The sequence below is a fragment of the Schistocerca piceifrons genome, chromosome 5 (assembly GCF_021461385.2).
Source record: "Schistocerca piceifrons isolate TAMUIC-IGC-003096 chromosome 5, iqSchPice1.1, whole genome shotgun sequence".
Taxonomy (NCBI): Eukaryota; Metazoa; Arthropoda; class Insecta; order Orthoptera; family Acrididae; genus Schistocerca; species Schistocerca piceifrons.
The window spans coordinates 626,158,686-626,178,640 of NC_060142.1; the positions used below are offsets into that span (position 1 = coordinate 626,158,686).

The window sequence follows — 19,955 nt, forward strand, 5'->3', positions numbered from 1 at the left end:
CACATACTCCAGTCTTTGATCCCAATAGAATTATTTCCTCCATCTCTTTCTCCTGGATACCACAGTGATCTTCTTTGGACGTTTGGTTTCAATAATTTTCACAAGAAGGTTATGTAAAACTTCCTCTGATCCCATGACACAACTTTCCAGAATGTTTTAATACTCACTGCCTCTCCCGAGCAGAAACCTCATAATTTTTTCTTCAAACAGAATTCTCCCACATCTTTGAAGTTCATGTTCGGCCTATCTTCTGGGTTATCTTGGAGTGTTATGAATAATTTTACCACTTCATCTTTTTTTGTTTGCGGTGCACACCTGTTCATACATTCTCAGCATCTAATGGATTTTTTCTTCCTGACAGTGCTTAAGTCACCACGCTTTTGCATTCAATCTCCCCATTTCTGATTGTGGTGTTTCAGCTTCATTTCCTTTGCAAGGAATCAAAAATTTGTCATTCTGTCAGTAACAGCAAGTGCCGAGTCATGCTAGCTGACTGAAAAATGCAAAATTGATGAAAAGTTAAGTGGTTATGATGCTTCTACACTAATGTCTGATATAACCGAGTATGGTGAGGATATAGTCGTACTTTTAAGAAGAATCTAGTAACAGATATGCACAATTGTAAATTTGTGTATTAGAGGTTATGCAAAGGCTCCGTACAGTATTCAGCTTTTGTGTGCCATAGATGGTATGCAGGAGCAGTTTATTGTGATAGTCATTTTACAATTTAAAAGTGGACGTAGGGCCTCTATCTTTCGCCAATTTGCATTGGTGGGTATTACATTGTCTAACATGGCAACAGATGTCTTAGCAGAGTCTGGAAGAGGTTAGATTTCAGAATGAATAACCAAAATTCTGTAGCTTACATTGGTGCAGCCATATTTCGTCAGTAGTTACAAAGTGGTAGCCACGAAAATGGAACCTTCCCAACTCTTATGCATGTCTCTCGGTGCAAAGATAGTGAAAAATGCAACAAATGAATGTATGTAATGTAAGTATGAACTTACGTGTGTTAATACAGAAAGCGATAGTTTTGTATCGTCTGATGTTTTTATGATGAAATATCACCACAGGTCCAGTGTTTGAAAACAATTGAAGGGAGTCATTTTGGGCATTTTTAATGTTTTCCAAAATGTTAATTTCAAGACGGGAACAATAACATTAGTCTTCATACTTCTGATTACCCTGTTGTTGTCACACTACCCCAGCCACTCTCCTCTTCTTTTTCATGTATTATTTGTTAAGTGGGAATGTGTGGGTATTGACACTTACATGCCAGTCGTGCAGTGAGCAGACTTTGTTGTCGCACCTAAGCACCTCATTCTGGTTGTAGGCTGTTGTGACAGTGTGGTAACAGGAATTGATAAGTACACTTGCTGAAATCATATTTATTCTGCCAACTGAGTAAATGAACAAGTGACAAAAATAAAATCAGATTGCAATGTCCATTTACTGGTGATCGTGATAATTGTGCTTGCATAACAGTTCCACTCGAACACAGACACTGGAGGGTGTACACTTTTTGGTGACGAGCACATCGTCCGATCATATGAGGACAAGAGAACAGTGGACACTTGTCCAAAATGACAAAAGTGAAATGAACCTTTCTCTCGCAGTCACAGTGTGCCATGTGTTTCATTGATGTGACGAAGTGAAGACACAAACAAATGGAAACCACCCAACAAACTTCAGTACATGTCTGTGGGGAGCTCATATTAAGCTCAACTGTTCGTTGTCTACAGATTGGAGTGAGTGAGTGTTTGTGTGTAGCCAATCTGCACCACACGTTGCAGATCCTCTCTCGAGAGCAGACCTGCAAGAAAGTTCTGGCATCCAGCTTGTGCGGCAGATGTTTGGATTTTGTGTGCTTCGTTGTCACGTCAGCGTGAGTGTAATGACGGTGAGATGGTTAGTGATGAGTAACAGGACATCCTTTCATCTCGAAAAAAACACTGATAATAAAAGGTAATGAAATAAGGCATTCACGAGTTTCAGGGTTCAAAGTTCATAGACATACTTGGTTGTGGGAGTAGGGCATGGAATTCAGTCCAGACTTAAAGTTTCGGTTCATCAGAGGTAGGGAGATCATGCAAAGTATTTGTACTCATGTGAATATGGTGTTGTCACGTGAATGCAGTTCCTGGAACTGCAATGGTTGCGCGGGAGATAGTTTCTGTAGTTAGATTGGGAGGCAATGTGCTGATGACATAGCTCACTGGCAACAGAGTGAATACAGCAGGCGATGGCTGTGGTGGTGTTATGATGGAGCACTGGCATTTGAATCAAGACAGGTCTGGCCAGTGCGCATGATGTAGTCTGCTGGTGGCTGTGGTGGGATGGCCCAGGTGCTTACAGTGAGTACAGCCTGGGCAGCTGTACTGGCTGGCTGGGCAAGGGGTGGTGGGGCTGTGGCACACGTGACAGTGCATTGACAGCTGGTGGTGTGCATGAGTCATTGGCAGCCATGGGTGTGGGCTCTGTGCTTGACTTGGTCGATTGACAATTTGGTTGGCTTGCCTTTGCACTCGATGTCGAGCATTCTCTCACCGTGGGTGAAGACGCGGCATGAACCCAAGTGTGGCTGTGGAAGTGGTGCCACTACTGTGTCAGTACACAGCATGACATGTGTACAGTGCTGTAAATTGGCATTTATGAACACTTTGCTGGTGCGATGCCATTTTGGTGTTCAGAGGTAGACTACGTGGGTGCACAGACGTTCTGCCAGTGGAGGGGCTGATACATCACAAGGTGATAGCTCTTCCACAAAATCACCGGAGATGGTGAGAGCTTGTCATACACAAGGTCGGCAGGTGAAGGGCCGATCTCTTCTTTCAGTGTTACTTGGCGGGCCAAGCAGTACCAGCGGGAGTGCATCCATATAACTGTCATCGTGGCAAGTTAGGGCAGCTTTCAGTGTTTGATGGACCTGCTGGACCATGATGTTAGATGGCAGGTGGTAGCTGGTAGCTCTGTGTAACTGTACACAACACAGTCGGACGACTTAGTTGTACAGCGCACAGCCAAACTGGTGGCCGTGATCCTTTGTGACATGACAGGGGCAGCCAAAGTGTGCCACACAGGTGGCAACGAAGGCTGTGGTGATGTCGGCAGTGATGTCCGCTATGGGTGAGCCTTCAGCCAGCTTGTGAAGCAGTGTGCCATCGTCAGAAGATACTGCTTGCCTTTGAACAGAGGAAGTGTGCCAACAATGTGTCAATGTGGACATGTCTAAAATGGCATGTCACATCAGGAAAGGGACTGATAGGAGAATGGGTCTGCCTCCTGACTGACACGTTGGGAATCACTGCAGGTGCGTGGCCATTGACTGGAGTCTTTCTGTAGTCCTGGCCAGACAAAATGAGCCATGAGCGACACATTAATGCTGATGCCAGGGTGTGATAGTCTGTGGGTATCGTTGAAAGTACTGTGCCTGAATTTCTCTGGGAGAAAGAGGCGGTGTGTGCCTTTTGAAATGTCACACCAAATTTAAATGGTAGGTTCGCGATTGGGCACTAGCTCAATCTGTAGGGCGCTGGATGTGTCGTGGTGGAGGTTGTCCAGTTGTCATTTCCTGTTCTTGGACAACATCCTCAGAATTCACAGGAGAGATAACGGCACAAGCTTGCGACAAGCAGTCAGTGACGATTTGTCAATTCTGAGATATGCGAGATGTCTGTGGAGAACAGGGACATATACTCCAACTGCCGAAATTGATGCGGTGTACACTAGCTATTATTGCTCTGAAACACAAGAGTTAGGGGCTTGTGGTCAGTGAAAATTACAAAGCAATGAGCTTCTACCAATGGGTGGAAGTATTTTACTGCCTCAAACACAACAAGCAACCCACGATCATAAGTACTCCATGTGGTTGTGATACTGAAAGCTTCCATGAGAAGAAACTTGAGTGGCTGCCAGCTGCCACCAACACGTTGTTGAAGCATTGTCCCTATGGGCTGTCCAGCTAGCATCCACGGCCACGGGCAGTTCACCACCATGCATTGAGTGAGTGAGCAGCATCGCTTCTGCGAGGCTTCATTTGGACTTCATAAAGCTTCTCTCCATTAATCATCTTGTGGTGCAGTTCTTCTTGTTGTGCCCATGCTTGCTACGAAAATGGGATGAGAAGTTCCACCTTATGCAAGACACCTTTTTTCCTGTTTTGTTTCATCCACAAGTGTTTCAGCACTTTTGTGCAATCATCAGTGGGCTTAATTTTATTTTTAACTTATGTGGTGTTAATGTCCATTTATTTTGGTAGCTATTCAGCTATACAATATAAAAATTGTCATAGTTTTGAAGTTGTGGTACGTTCTCCTGTGTTTTTGGCAAAGTAAATAGGCTTACTTCGTGACCTATGGTCGCTTGGCACTGCACTTTTTCGATTTCTCAAAACAGTTTCTCTCCATTCCATCTGTCCAGTTAACAGACGTTCTTCCCGTCAACATAGGGCTGCGTAGAGCTGCCATCAGGGGTTGCAGAACTGAAGTGGCATTAGGCAGATTGTGCCAATAAAAATTTATCACGCTAAGATAGCAGTTTAAGTCTGTGCATGAGCGGGTGCTGCACATTCAAGATTGCCAGTACCTTGCCTTGTAATGGCATGGATCTACCAGGAGTGATTAAATGCCCTAGAAATTCAATTTCTATGACTCCGGATATACTTTTCAAGAGGTTAACAAAGACGCTGACCATGCTCAGGCATTAAAATATGGTTGTTACATGGCAACAGTGGATCTTGGGCTCCTTTAATAGACAAGGATGTCGTCAAGATATGAAAACACCATGGTAAGGCTCTCCAAAGGCCAAACATCATGCATAAGCTTTTGAAAAGCCCAAATGGCATGATAATTGTTGTTACCTGAATGTCTCAAGTGCCACAGGGATTTGCGTGAATGCTTTCTTGCAGTCAGTTTTGCAATCTATAACTGAGCGCATCAAGACGTGGCTAAAATCCTGTAAGTGTGGTACCAGATACCGATCCAGTACCATCCGTGCACTGACAGTCTCCACATGGGTGCCGTTAACTACCTTTCTTTGGCACTGAGAGCAGGGCTGCATGATGATCGACCAATGCACTATTGCAATGTGCCATCGAATTTAGCCTTTGCTACAGCAAGTTACTTGTGCGCAAGTCGATGTGGACGGCACTTGGTGGGTGGACCAGGTGTAGTCACGTTGTGGTGGACCGTTGAATGTTAGATATCCCTCAGTGCACCATACTGGTGAGTGAGCTCTAGAAATTTGTCAAGTATATCTGCGTACAGTCTGAGGGACTTAAATGGTTTAACACTGAAAAAGGGGGCCTGCCATCATCGTCCCGCTACTTTCCGATTTGTTGTTGAATCGATCAGCAGAGCATTTGCGGTGTCAGCTAATACATTGTATTGGCCTAGGAAATCCACATCCTGTTTGGTGTGTTGGTATCAGCCATAATAAATGTCCACGCAAATGTGTGGCTCAGTTCAAGGCCCAAATTTCAGTGATGAGTGCGATATGTTTTTATTGTTGAATTGCTTGGCACCATAAGAGACAATGCCTCGGCATTCCGGTGGTCTCTTAACATAGATTGGGGGAAAACTGACAAATCAGAACCCGTGTCTACAAGGTACTTCACACTGCCAGACCGTTCAGTTACAAAGAGATGCCTGGATATTGGACTGCAGCCGGATGTGCCTAGGCCCATTTGCAGCTGGAATTTTGATGTGATCAGGGAGACTGACACTTTGTCACTTAGTTGCCAAAGATGGAATGATACCAGCAAAACCCATTCATCTGCTCCTCTAACATTGTTGGCATACTGCCAGAATGGCTGGTGCAGCTGGGTCGGCGGTACCAGGATCTGCTGCCGCTAAGGTGCCTACTGCCCTCTGTCTGTGACTGATCCTGGTCGACCTCTGTGCTGAGTACTGCCACTTGTGCGACCAAGTCTTGAACTGGGTAGGACAGGTTGGCATCCATTCTGATGGCTGTGGGAGATGCGTGTCACCTCAGAGTCAAATTTGCCAATGCGGCTACAGCATTATAGACTGTCGCGGCAGTGGTATTAGGTGCCAGCACGTCATGCATCCGATCAGCCAAGTCCACAACAGCATCCAGTTGTGTTTCTGTTTGCATGGCAATGACTGTTTGCACTTGTGCTGGAAGGCTGCGCATCAAGGTGGAACGCAACTGTGTGTCTGGGACCCGGGACCATATCGCACTGTGCGAGGCTCCATAGATGGCATAGGATCTGAGATGGCCTCCTGTTGCCACACTCCTCTTGGCACATCAGCTGATGCACCTGTTGAAATTCGCCAGATTAACTTCTCCTATATTGTGTGCGCGTGTGCGCGCGTGCGTGTGCGTGCGTGTGTGTGTGCGAAAGGGGGGGGGGGGCTTTTTGCATATCCCTTAGCATACCTATGTCTTTCTTTATTGTGCCTATTTTGAATTATGACATATTGACTGATCTTCACAATTTTCAGGTGGTGCTGTCTTTTAATAATGAAATGAGAGCAAGACTTTTACAGTTTGTAACTGGTACATCCCGTGTTCCAATGAATGGATTTAAAGAGCTGTATGGAAGTAATGGTCCACAGTTATTCACTATAGAAAAATGGGGCACACCTGAAAATTACCCACGTGCACATACATGGTGAGTTACAGTATTCCAACTGTGCTTTTGATGTTTTTTCAAGTTTGAAGATAAGATGTCATTTTAACAACCATTACTTACTAGTGTAGGCAAATAAAAATGAAAGTTATATGATTTCTGAACAAAATTTTTGTTACTTTCAGGAATAATCATCAGAGTTTAGGCACATTACTTATTCACTTGCCAAATTTTGTTTACTTGTTTGGTCTGGATGTGCCGTCCCTTGATTGTCTTTATCAATCTGCCATTAATGAAATTACACCTGTAATTAGTAATAATTATTGTCAGTCAACCACTACAATAGTAAGTCACATGAAATGGAAATGAGTGTATGGCATTGTTGGCTAGGAGGCCCCTTTCGGGGAAGTTCAGCCGCCAAGTGCAAGCCTTATTTCATTCGATGCCACATTGGGCGAATTGCGCGCGTTGGTGATGAGGATGAGGATGGAGGGGGGGGGGGGGGAGGAGCACCTCTGGAGTGAGGGATTCTGATAATCAGTAGCAGCCAACCATTCACATGAAACAAGCCACCTGTTAAGTGGTGTGGAGGACAACTTAGAAATCTGGCATGTGGAAAAGAAAGGGGAAAAAACTGGACTTTCTGGAGGAACTAGAAATAGCTAAGTATGAGAAGAAATTCAGCAACATTGTTAATGTGCAAAAAAATGACAGTAGAAAAAGATTTTTAACAACATGTTTTGATTTTTTCAGTGCAGTTGAATAGTTAAAAGTATTTAGTATTTTGTCAAAGTAATAGCTAGGGATAGAGCAAATAAAGCCTTTAGAAATACCAAATAAAGCCTTTGGAAATACAAAGAAAAGTTGGGCAGGCACAATGGTACCTTGGACCTAGCAGCTTACAACTACCCCAAAAACAGAAGCATCAAGTGGCCACTCTTAGGACCCACAGCTGAAGAAGAGGACACGGCCTGCTGCATTGTTTCAGTGTGGGAAGTGGATAATATTATGTAAGACAAGGACCCTTAGTCCTGTGTGTTTATTTTATTTAATAAATGGCACTGTGTGTGAAAAGCATCGGCTCTTGAAACATGTAGTTGAATTGTTAAGTTCAGTTAAAGTGGTTGACTGCAAACACAAACATACACACAAAATTCCAGCTTTCGCAACCAACGGTTGCTTCGTCAGGAAAGAGGGAAGGAGAGGGAAAGACGAAAGGATTTGGGTTTTAGGGAGAGGGTAAGGAGTCATTCCAATCCCGGGAGCGGAAAGACTTACCTTAGGGGGAAAAAAAGGACGGGTATACACGCGCGCGCGCGCGCGCGCGCACACACACACACACACACACACACACACACACACACACACACACACACACACACACACACACATCCATCCACACGTATACAGACACAAGCAGACATATACAGAGGCCTCTGTAGTGCATGGCAATCAGAAGTGTCGAACAAAGTACACAAGAGACAGCAGCCTTCAATGTGTAGCTGATAAGTCAGGAGTTAACGAAGGATGGTGAAGAAGAGGTGTATCAGTCTTTAGCACCAGTCTCCATCACCAACTGAATGTGCCAGATAGAATGGAGTCGGCTGACTCGTACTTCCACCATAACCATCAAACAACCATCGCAGCTACGAACAACTCTTATGCAAAGCAGGAAGTCCCAGACATGGAGGACAAAGGACAACATGCCAATATGTTTCCACAGTAGATGTTCTGGGCATGTTGTACACTAATGCAGAGAAAGAAGGCGAGTTCTTGACGATAGTAAACCACCAGACATTAATCATGACAACAGTTCTGTTCTTGCCGTTCAGCTGTAGATGTCCATAGTCAAACTGTGGGACAAAGCCCATTGCTGAGCCTGGACGAGGTCACTCTCCAATATGTCATAGCTGTTCCCGTTACTGTACAGTGTTACCAGCCACTCACCTAGCTGCCATCTTCATGAACATTTGTCAACTTGTCGGCCTCCTTTACTGTTATGTTAGATGCTTATAGTCTTCAGCTAAGGAAGATTGTTTTGTGAAAAGTATAGTTGCCACTCACCATGTAGCGAAGATACTGAGTCACAGATAGGCACAACAAAAGACTGTCAAGTGAGCTTTCACCTAACAAGACATTTGTTGGAAATAGACCCCCACCACACCACACACATACACACAATCACACACACCACACACACAGTCTTTGGCTGCTGAGACCAGATTCAGTCTGCCCTCAGCAGCTAGAGACTGTGGTCATGTCAACGAAGGCCTTGTTGGCCGAAAGTTCACTTTCTGTCAGTCTTTTTGTTGTGCCTATCTGCAGCTCAGCATCTGTGATATATGGTGAATAGCTACTATCCTTTTCAAAATAATATTATATGCCATCCTGGTTTCCCATAGTTCGGAGACCATGTTTTGTGATATGGATGCAATAGTGTTAAGAGTCACAAATGAGATGCCAAGCTAACAGGAACATCTATTACAAGAAAAACTATCACAGACAGAACACATCCCTTGGAATTTTTCTTTTTAACAGAATTTAGTTTCATTGTTGTTCTTGGATATGGCTTCATGCAAGCCTCACTAGCAGTCATAAACTGTGGGAGATTAGAGTTTTAATATTAATGAAGCTGTTACAAGAAGCACACAACAAAAGGTTGGGGGCAGCTGAACCAGTCTGGGAAGTGAAGCTGAGTTTCATCAACAAAGAATGGAGAGGAAACTCCTAATGAACTACCGATATGATGATGTGGCCTGACCGAGGAACAACATCGATGAGCAATTGCTAATCTGTCAGTTTTTGTAAGCTTTCAAATCCGGAGTGGGGGAAAGACAGACCAATCAGTCTATCGTAAAATACTGTATCAGCACTGTGGATTATCCACCAATTAGCCAGTCTGTCACCAGCTGAATGACAAACACTCTGGGAGCACATGGAGAAGATGATGCAAGATGATGACACTGAACCTTCAGAGTGTCCTTAGTCCTGTCCTGTGGTCCTTGTAAAGGGTGAGGATGACATATGGCAATCCTGTGTTGATTACTGCTGACTGAATAAAATCTTGAAGAGAAAAAAAATGTCTACATATTGGTGGATATTGATAATGCCCTAGATGGCTTGAAAGGAACAAAGTATTTCTCAACTATGGACATGCAGACAGCGTACCGGGATAACCTGCTTCCACACCTTACATTTCTTTGCTATCTGGATGACGTTCTTTTTTCAAAGGTTTTTGAAGACGCTGCCTTGATGACTTTTTTGAAAATTGTTCAGACTACGGGTATCTGATTAAATCTTATAAAGTGCCTCTGCTTTGCCCAAGGAAAAAAATTCTTGTGGCACCTAGTGAGTAGCAACAGAATCCTTCCTGATCCAGGGAAAATAGAAGATTTCACTGATTTTCCAAGGAACATTCATGATGTGAGTTTGTACTCAAGCTACCAGTAATTCATAAAGGACTTCTGTAGCATGGCACATCCCTTGCAAGAACTAATGCTGGGTGTTGCTAAATTTTCCTGGAAAAAAGCACAAGGAGAAAGATCTTTCCTTTTCTTTAAGGAGTTGCTAACATCATCTCCAGTCCTAGCATTGTCTCGTGAGAATGGTGAGACAGAACTTCTCACTGACACTGTTGGTGCAGTTGCAGTGCAAATACACGAAGATGCTGAAAAGTAGATTGCTTATAATTCTAGAGTACTCTCAGTCCAACATGAACTGTTATATAACCAAGAAAGAGTGCCTTACAGTTATTTGGACTTTCAAGAAGTTCCAGGTGTGTTTATTTGGCAAACCTTTTGCTGTTGTATTGGACTATCACACCATTATCTGTGATGACTGACAAGCCTGAAGAATCCATCAGTTCATCTGGTGATATTTGGCTCCGATGTTTAAGGAGTACAATGTCATAATGTTACACAAAAGCAGACACAAACACAAGGATGCCGACTTGTCTTTCGTTGAATGCTTTGGTGGATCACAGCAATGTGAATGAAATACCAATCTTTACTGCATTAAATGAAATTGCTGCTGAATAGAGGGCAGGTCCATCACTACTCAAAACCTTGGAGGGGGAAGAAATGAAAGAGGATTAAAATTAAACAGAGCATTGCATAAGAATGAATATAACACAATGGTGCAGAAATGGTGTATCACCATCCCAGCCCATCTATGGCCAGCTGTTGTGAAGCATTTCCATGATGCTCCAACATCTGATCACCTGCTATTTGTAGAGACTCTAAACAGAATCAGGTGCAAGTATCGCTGGCCAGCACTCTGCTGATCCACTAGACATAATGTGAGCCAGTGTAAGGAATTTCAGTGATGGCAGCACATGCATCTAATACCAGTCATGCCAGTAGTAGCACCATTTCAGCACACTGGAGTCAGCCTCTTGTGGGGGTTCGCAAAGTCGACAAATCGGAGTTGATGGATAATAGTCTGCACTGACTGCCTTATCTGCTATACTATCACCAAAGTATGCCAATTGCCAAAGCCAGGGAAACAGCAAATTTCCTTGTAGAAGACATGATTCTGAACCATGGAGCATGGTGATCACTGATTGTTGTGATATCATCAAGCCTAGTAAATAATGTGAAATACTGATGGATATCAATCACTTCTTGTGTAAATAAAATAGAAACTTTGCAAAAAATCAATCCTAATAGATTCTGAATAACCATTTTATTGAATAAAAATTTAACATTTGTGTAGTTATGTTAAAATAAACATTAAATATGCCAATTTTTATAAAATAGTTTGCATAAATGTTTCTGTAAACATTTGTAGTATTTGTATGTCAATGTGCTATAACACCAAGCACAAGGCAGGGAGATACAGCCTGGGAGGCTTGGTTAGATTTTTATGCCTGTGCAAAAAGTGGGACTACTATAAAAAAAGATAAAATGCAGAGATGTTGTCCATGTCATCCACATGAAGCTCTACTACAGTCCAGAGGTGCAGATAGATGATGGGAGGTTAAAGGAAACTGAAGACCCACTTAATCATCGTGAACTGTTGACGAGAGGAGGCTACGTTCGGTGCTCATCATAGTGAAAAGGATGTAACAACATGAGAAGAATGAGAGGATTTGCCAGCACCACCATACAGAGGACCATTGACAAGATCTAGATCCCAGGTGTTGTAGTTCGTTCCAGTGAGAATTTCTGAAGCAGTGGGTCGCTGTTTCTTGTTTCTCCGGGGGAGAGGGAGCAGTGCTGCAAGGCTGACAACAGGAAGGGCATCCGGCAATCCCTTAAATTAAGTATTTCAGATGTGTTCCTAACCATGCCGACTCTGCGCCGATGTGGGACACAGGCACAAGGGGAAGAAAAAAGCCAATTGCAACCACAAGGACAAGGGGAAAGAAATGTTTCAAATTAATGACTTTGGCCATATCTCACCTGGAAGCACAGAGGAGAAGAAAAATGAAAGAGCGAGTTGTATATTTAAAAATGTCTGAAAATGTATCTGAGAGGGAGAGGAGCTTATTGACTGTGAAATTCAGTTTATTTCTGAAATATGTTTAGCACAATGGATACTCTAACATTACAGGATACTGATTGATGTTTGTAAAACTTGGGACAAATCACCTCACTCCACAAGTATGTTGCAGGCATTTTTGAGATCAATGATGTTAAGTATGAAACAGATATTTACGTTATTTTTGTGGAGGCACTGTGAATTTACACATGGTTGTTAAAAAAAGTTCTTTTTGACCAAGCCAAGGTTAAAAAAGCACACAGCTAACTCCTAGGAACCCAGAAGTGGTGGTTAATCTCACATGTTTCTGTATAGCAAGCAAACAGTAATTAGATGTTGAAATCTCTGTTAGTGACAAAAACAAAGGAGCATTTTAAGATTTAGAATCTAGTTACATGCCAAAGTAAATAAAGACAACTAATGGCAGAAAGATGGCATAAATAAAGCAATACTATAACAAAGTTTATCCAAATGTATGCCAGCTACTTTTGTTTTTGAGAAAATAAAAATGGGGAGCATCGCATCTTTGTAAACTGTAGAAAATCAAATAAAATTATGGTGAAAGGTAATCACCCATTGCTTTTTACAGATCATTGTTTACTTAAACTGTAAATTGTCTGTATGTTAAGCATATGAAATCTTCAGAATCGATTTTTTCTTGTTGATGTTGAAGAGGAGAGCTGCAATTACACTTAGCTTGTGACACATTAAGGGCAATTCCATTTCAAGAAAGTTCCATTTAGATCTTCAAATTCAGCTGCTGTTTTCCAGAACTTCACAAACACTGCTTTTTGGCAAAGCTCAAGAGCAGGACAGTGCTTTGACAGCAATAAAATACAATCTTATGAAAATTTCTTTTGAAGTTCTACTATGGAAGGAGACTTTAGTGGTTCTAGCCCTATGTAGTGTGGAATCGTGAAGCTTGATTATGAGAAAGGACAATTACACTGTCGAGAAAACTGAAGAAAAACAAAATTATTGTATATTAGATACATGCGACAAGTTGAAAAATTGGTCCAATTTTGTAAAATATGTGATTATGAATAAAAAAATCCAAGTAATTACTAATCATGAGAATGAGATGAGTGTCACGATAACTGAATGTCAGTGTGCAGGAGGATTTAAACATTTTACTGACTACTAGGCAAATGAGACACCAGAGACATCAAATAATGCAGAGTTCTGTTTTTTTATTTGTAATTAGTGTTTATAACTGTGATGATAGTAAAGAGTTCATGTGAATGTTGGAACAGTTTTTGCTACTTATTTGAGTTAAAAATTACAGAAAATTCTTGCACATTTTCTCTATTGACAAATGTGAAACTTTAACGCCCCTAATTCTGTGTCACTTCATATGTGAAAGGGTATTCAGTGTGCAGTGTGTGAGCTATGAAACACAGGAATCACAAAAACTTGGATGTATGAGGTATTATTGTATAATATTTTGAATGTTAATTCATTTGTATTATAGTTGCATTTTTGGTAAAACTTGAAATTTAGTAGATATTAATTTTATATGAATTGAAACATGTATGTCTCAAAATATTGAATTTGTAGGAGTGATCTTGAAACAGTCAATTTATTACCACATCTTAAAATCAACTGTTACATAGAGAATAAAAGTGCCCATACAGATATACAAAATACAATAAAGTGAATAAGGGAATGCGTAGGTAAACTTCAAATTTTTAAGTTTTAATGATGCATTCTTATTCTTTAATGTATTGTCTTGGATTTCGCATATTTTTACAACCCATTTTATTCTTTATGTAGCAATTGGTCTGAAGATGGTTTAACCAGTATGGTCATCAAAATAAAATAAAAAAGCAACTTTGATTGTTCAAAAATCAGCATTTAACTGTCAGTCACTGAGATTCCATAGGCATAGTGTCTAAAATTATTGCATTTTCTCTTTCTAGTTTTAATCGTTTGGACCTGCCGCCTTATGAAAGCTATCAGCAGCTGAGAGAAAAATTAATCAAAGCAATTGAAGGGTCACAAGGCTTCGCTGGAGTTGATTAAAAATGTCATATGTAGTTGGGTGATCAAGCAGTGTATGATACTGTAAATAATATATTTTAAATCATTCACATTTTCCTGAAAATCCAGTATATCAAGACAAGTAGATTTGTACAGCAACAAAATTTGTTATCGCACCTAATTGTGGTGTGAAATTTCTTTTGTGCTTTTTAAATGTAAATATTTGTGACATTTTCTTTAGTTTTTAATGTGTACATACTGCATATGAGATGTGCCAGAGTTGTTATATGAACCTGTAATTTACAAATTCAGCTTTATTACTCATAATTTGACTGAAAATAAGGTATTTTAATACATTTCCAGAGACGACATTTTGTAGTAAATGGCTAATGACCTGTTTAGTAGTTAATCTGAGGGTTTATATCATCTTGAAAAATGGGTATATCAAGAAATAGGTATATACAGAATTTTGGATTGCATAATACCAGGCATCAATATTTTATGAATCTTTTAATGCAAGTTGACCTCCCTCATGTTTCATCTTGTAAACTTTAATTTTTTAAGAAAAGGTAAAAAAAATCAGGGTATTTGTAAAAAAAAGTGTAAAAATAGTGAATATAATTTTTAGTAAGTTTTCCTGGTTTTCTTTTATTCACTTTTGCTCAGTTTTTGAAGCAGAAAAACCAAAAACAAGGCTGTGACATGTTTTATTATATGTGAATATGAGACATCTGTACAATATATTATCAAATGTAGAAAGCATCATGAAATTTATATATAAACTTTCCTCCTGTCACTATTCCCACCACCATCACATCAAAGTATTTGAATTCTAATAACATTAAAAAATGTAGAAGTAGTTAAGTAGTATGACACATTTGTTATTGAGGTCTTTCACTGTGTCATATGTCCTTTTCAGCTGGTACCTGCATAACAAATGCAGAATGTTTAGATTATGAGCTTGAAGCATTTATTAATCTACTGAATTAAAGAACAGATAATACTCTAAAAATTAAAATAAACAGTAAATGACTCATGAATTCTCATAATTTTTTCTAATGGCTGTATTTTAAGAGAGAAGAAATAACTTCACATTAAGTACTGTAAAAGTGAGTAGCAATTTACCCTCAGATTAACTTACGCTCTGCATAGTAGTGTCTTAAATACCATAGTGGATGTGCTATTATGGTTACAAACTGTGATGATTAATGGTGATATTTTATTGAATCCCTTTAACTTCATTATTGACTTCTTGAATGTCTGTTCCTATCTGAAATTTGAATGACAGACACACACATGGTGTTTTGTGTACATGTCTTTCATAGCAATACAATAGAATTCTGATGCCACAGTTCTAACTTATCATATGGTTTGTTATTTCACTGTATTGTTTGTATTTATTCCCATATTGCTCAAATGTATTATCAGACACAAAGGGACAAGTTACTGTTTTAAACATCTTTGCCAGAAGGTATAACAACATGTGTTTAGGTTAAATATCGGTGATCTGTGTTAATGGGGTTCCAGTTTTCTTGTGTTCTCTCCATTTCTTCCGCTTCAAACGAATATAAGTACTTAAAATGTTAAACACATCTTACCTAAATGCATAAACAAGCAGGACTGGTTGCTCCTATATAAGGCAACTTAAGTTTTACTTTTTAATTTATATTAAAGCAGGGAAAACATCAAAAGCTTGTCAGCCCATAATTAACTTCCAAAGCATCTCATTAATACTATCATCACTACTAACAAAAGTTCAGTTCTTTAAAAACTAATTAAGTCTCAATTCATTGAAGAGAATAAATGCAAAATATAATGTGGGTTACATGTATTTCACACAACTGAACACAGCTGTTAACATTTTGTGCACTCTTTGCAACCAATTCTAATCTCCAAAATATCTTATCTGTCACATCACCCTTTGTGAAAGCACTAAAAGTGAATTCCTGTGAGAAAAACAGTTAATCACAACACATTTTGTTATAAAAACACAATTTTGTGTGTCCTTTCATGTCATTAAAGTGAATATATCCCTGGAAATAGTTTATGATTGGATAGTGAATTTGTGTTCCATCCATTGCATCAATGATTTGGGAAAACTGAAGCATCCTCAAGAAAAAGATATCGGTGGTTGAGGAGGAAAAAGTAACTCTTGGAAGAGTTGACGTTGTGCACTTTTGTTTGTAAGAAAAAAGAATTGGTAGCATTAAGACAGACAAGTAAATTCTGTATGTTCCTGAAGTGTGTTTGTCATAACAACATTAAAAACACATTATTTTTTTTTTGGCATACATTAGTTTACGGAAATCTTTGAGTTTCCTCTGTCAATGTTTTCTGCTATTTTTGGTCATGTTTTTCTTGAAAATAGTAATTAGTTTATCATGAAAAGTGTTATTTCAGCTGATTCTGTTAAGCTGAAAACTCCACAAGAATTATTATACCATTCCAGTTGTGCACCCCCATTTTTATGACATTGTTTTCTAGACCATATTTCTTTGCAAACCTGTACATCTCGATTACAAAGATATTGTTTTAATTCTGTGTCAACAATCTACACTACAAATATTGTGATCAAAATATACACTCAGTGTAATGTTTGAATTTTTTTATGAATCATTACTTTGTAATGTCAATAAATCTGATGAAAATAGATGGAACAGAAATAATACAATATCTTCAAGAGCTGATTGTCAGCCACACAGAAAACATGCAATAACCTTTACATACAGTGAAGTGTAAGATTGGTAAATCTGTACATTAAAGATATTTTCAAGGTGTTGGCTTCAGGATTGCAGATGATTAGTAAAAGACATCAATGCTGTATTTCTGAGTGTTTATATGTTCGTTTTATTTTGTTTGTACATGCATCACATAGAAAGTATTGTCTGGAATACGATAGAGATTTCACCAATTTACGTACATAAGGTTTTCCTTTGTCAAAACTTGTCCGTGATCACAACTTGTCAAATATTGTGAAGTTGATGCAGATGTAGTCAAAAGTCTTATCTTCTTTGAAGAACAACGGGTGATTCAGAAGATGACATATTATTTGTGACAGATACATCTCATATAGGGAAAGTTTGGAATTTCCCACATCCCGTTAGTAGAAGATATAAAATAATTTGAGAGATAAAAGAAGTTCATTCTGTTTGTTATTTCTCATCATAAATGTTGTATGGTGAGTCCTCATATTTACAGATTTATTTTATGACTTGCACTGTTTCACATTTTTAGTTTTTAATTATAATTAGGGACCTGAAAATGTAGCTTCTATTTTTTAAAGAAATTCACAACTTTTTCCTTTAATGATTAGATATACAAATTTAAACAATTATCCTCCACTGTGCCTAAAGATGAAGTCTTAGTGCCTTGAAAAAAAAAAAGTGGTGATTGTGCAGTTTTAGGCTAGAATGTTTGCTTTTGCAAAACCTTCAACAAGTTCTTTTTACAAAATAGTCTTTTTTTCTGTTTTGGCTCTATTTAAGCTTTTCATGAATGGATAAGATACAGACAGAATTTGGGGGCAAGGTAAGCAATTGTATAATAGTGCAAGATGCTCATAAAAGCAATGTAAATTTAGCAATTAGTGACATTTCCAATCTTGTTGGTGAAGGGGGGGGGGAGGAGAAATGAAATATGAAATGGGCAAAATTAAACATAAAATAGAGTGCAATATCAGTAGTGATAATGAATTTAAAAAACAAATGCAACAGATCAAAAGTGATTTAAATTTGTTAGCCTCCCAACAGGCCACTCCAGCTATAAATATCCCTTGGGCATATACTGGATCTGTGAAATGTTACACAGATGCACAGATGATGGAAGATATCACCCAGTAAATTTCTTGGCTGCGTGTAGGGACGCTTTTGTTTACAGAATGTCAGACAAAGTGAAAATAAAATACTTTAAATGGCATTTGGAGGGAGACCCACAGACTTGGGCAAATGTTAAATGTAGTTTGTGCGAATCGTATGAATTCTAAAAGTGTTTTTTGAATAAATCTTAGAGTGAGGCAAAACAGACGCAGATCCAAAATGAATTCTTTTACGGGCCGAGTTAGAGGTACGGTAATGGGACGATGGGAGATTTTTTGCAAGCGCGAACTTGGCAAGCTTATGCATGTGAAAAATCCATTTTGGAGTTTTAACGGAAGTCACCACATTAAAAAGGCGGCTACCTGAAAATTTGCAGTGGGATCTTGTCCATAGTCCATGTGATTCAATGGACGAATTTCTAGAATTTGTAGAAAAATTAGAGAGGGCTTTGAAGTTCAAACCTCAGAGCAAACCGGGTGGTAGTTATCAAAATGGGAATCCAAATAATCATCAACAAAATTATAATCATGAGAGAAATCAGAGGAATTCTCAGGGAGATCGTAGCTGAAATGAGCAGAATGTTCGGAAAATGAACAGGAGTGATAACTTCCATGAATGGGACCCAAGTGAAGAACACAGATTTGACGGGGGAAATTTGTGCGAAGTGCAGTCGTGTAACAACCGGTCGGGAAATGTGTTCGCCACATTTCAGGTGCAGGGATGGTGATCTGAACAGGTGGTGGAAAAGACTGGATTAATGGTAATGGTAGAAATGTTGAGAGGTTTGGAGAAAGGCAACATATATGGAGTATGTTAAAAGACAAAGGCTATACAGGTGGCTCTTTCAATAAAAGCAGATGTGAACAGCTGAAGCACAGATTTGTGAGAGATTTAAGTAAAAGTAATGAGAATAAATTTTGTGTGGAATGAGGCAAGTTATGAATGTGTAATGAATGTGTGTGTGAATGGTGATGAATGGCGAGATTCAGTGGTTCAAAAAGAAGTTAGAGGAGATGAATTTTGTGAAAGAAAATTGTGTGGAGAGTTCGGAAGAGGTATTAGCAAATAGTAGCAATTTCAGTGAGGAAGGTGTTGTGGCAGCAAGTATTTGAGTCAGCGAAAAGTGTCGATATTAGTAAAGGCGGTATACCTTTGGTCTCGCAAGCTGCAGGTGAGGGTGACTGTGTTTCGGCGAAAAGCGTCAATGTTTCTAAGGGAGGCTTAGCATTGGTCTCGCCAGCAGTTGAAGTTAAAAATGTATCGGCAGAGGTAGATCATTCCTGTTTAAAGGAACAGAGTAATGATAATTTATGTAATTATGTAAAAGCTACTGGTATTGATATTTGGGAGGAAGGAATTTGTGTTTCTAGTCACTAATGAAGGCGAAATGAAACTTCTTGATGAATGGGTGGATCTAACCTGTTTGTCAGAGTGAGAATGTACGTAAAGTAGGATCGGTGGTTAATCTGGATGAAAAGTGTGTAGAAATGGCAGTGTGTGCTGATTTTTGTCTGATCACAGCGGAATGTAGCAAGGCTGGAAGTCCGAAAATTGTATGACAAGGTAGCAGCAATTTGTGTAATGTAGCGGCAGAGGATAAAGTGTACGATTCACATTAAGGTAATTTGTCGACGGAGGAAAGTAAGGTTTCTGATGTGAAGTTCTGTAGTGATTTAAATGGTGTATCAGCAGATAAGGCTGCTGAGATGAATATTTATGGTGACGATGGCTTAGGCATCGATGTATTATTACAGGAAGATAACGTGTTTAACAGTGAACTCGTGTGTAATTTTGTTGAAGCTGCAAGCTCGATAATTTGGAGGGGAAAAACAGTGAAGTTGTGCATGCTGTGGATAGTGAATCAGCTAAATGTGGAAGAACTAACAGAAAATTTAGAGGGGGCTGAAGTAAATAGTGTGGATGGGGATAGTTTGTGTAATGAAGTTCGTACAAATTTGTATGGAGTAGTCATTCTAGTGAGACTGATTGGCGTTGGTGTGGTAGAACGTTACGGCCGTTGCTGCCGCTTATGTGGAAATGAGAAGCTTAAGATTGCTAAGGGTATATAGAGAAAGGGCAGAAATGGA

At 39.6% G+C, this 19,955-nt stretch overlaps 1 protein-coding gene across 6 annotated transcripts in view; it reads left to right on the plus strand.

The window, feature by feature from the left end:
- LOC124797844 (E3 ubiquitin-protein ligase Nedd-4) overlaps window positions 1–17,061 on the plus strand; it is a 198,714-nt gene extending 181,653 nt beyond the window's left edge. For 2 of the 6 annotated variants that reach the window (XM_047260888.1, XM_047260893.1), the window contains exons 17-18: window positions 6,465–6,634; window positions 13,993–17,060. In XM_047260888.1, coding sequence (XP_047116844.1) covers window positions 6,465–6,634; window positions 13,993–14,095 — 273 coding nt within the window. In that variant the 3' untranslated portion in view covers window positions 14,096–17,060. Of the gene's footprint in view, window positions 1–6,464; window positions 6,635–13,992 lie in introns of all 6 variants that reach the window. The other 4 variants (XM_047260889.1, XM_047260894.1, XM_047260892.1 and 1 more) reach the window with 3 other exon arrangements.
- The last annotated feature ends 2,894 nt before the right edge of the window (window positions 17,062–19,955 follow it).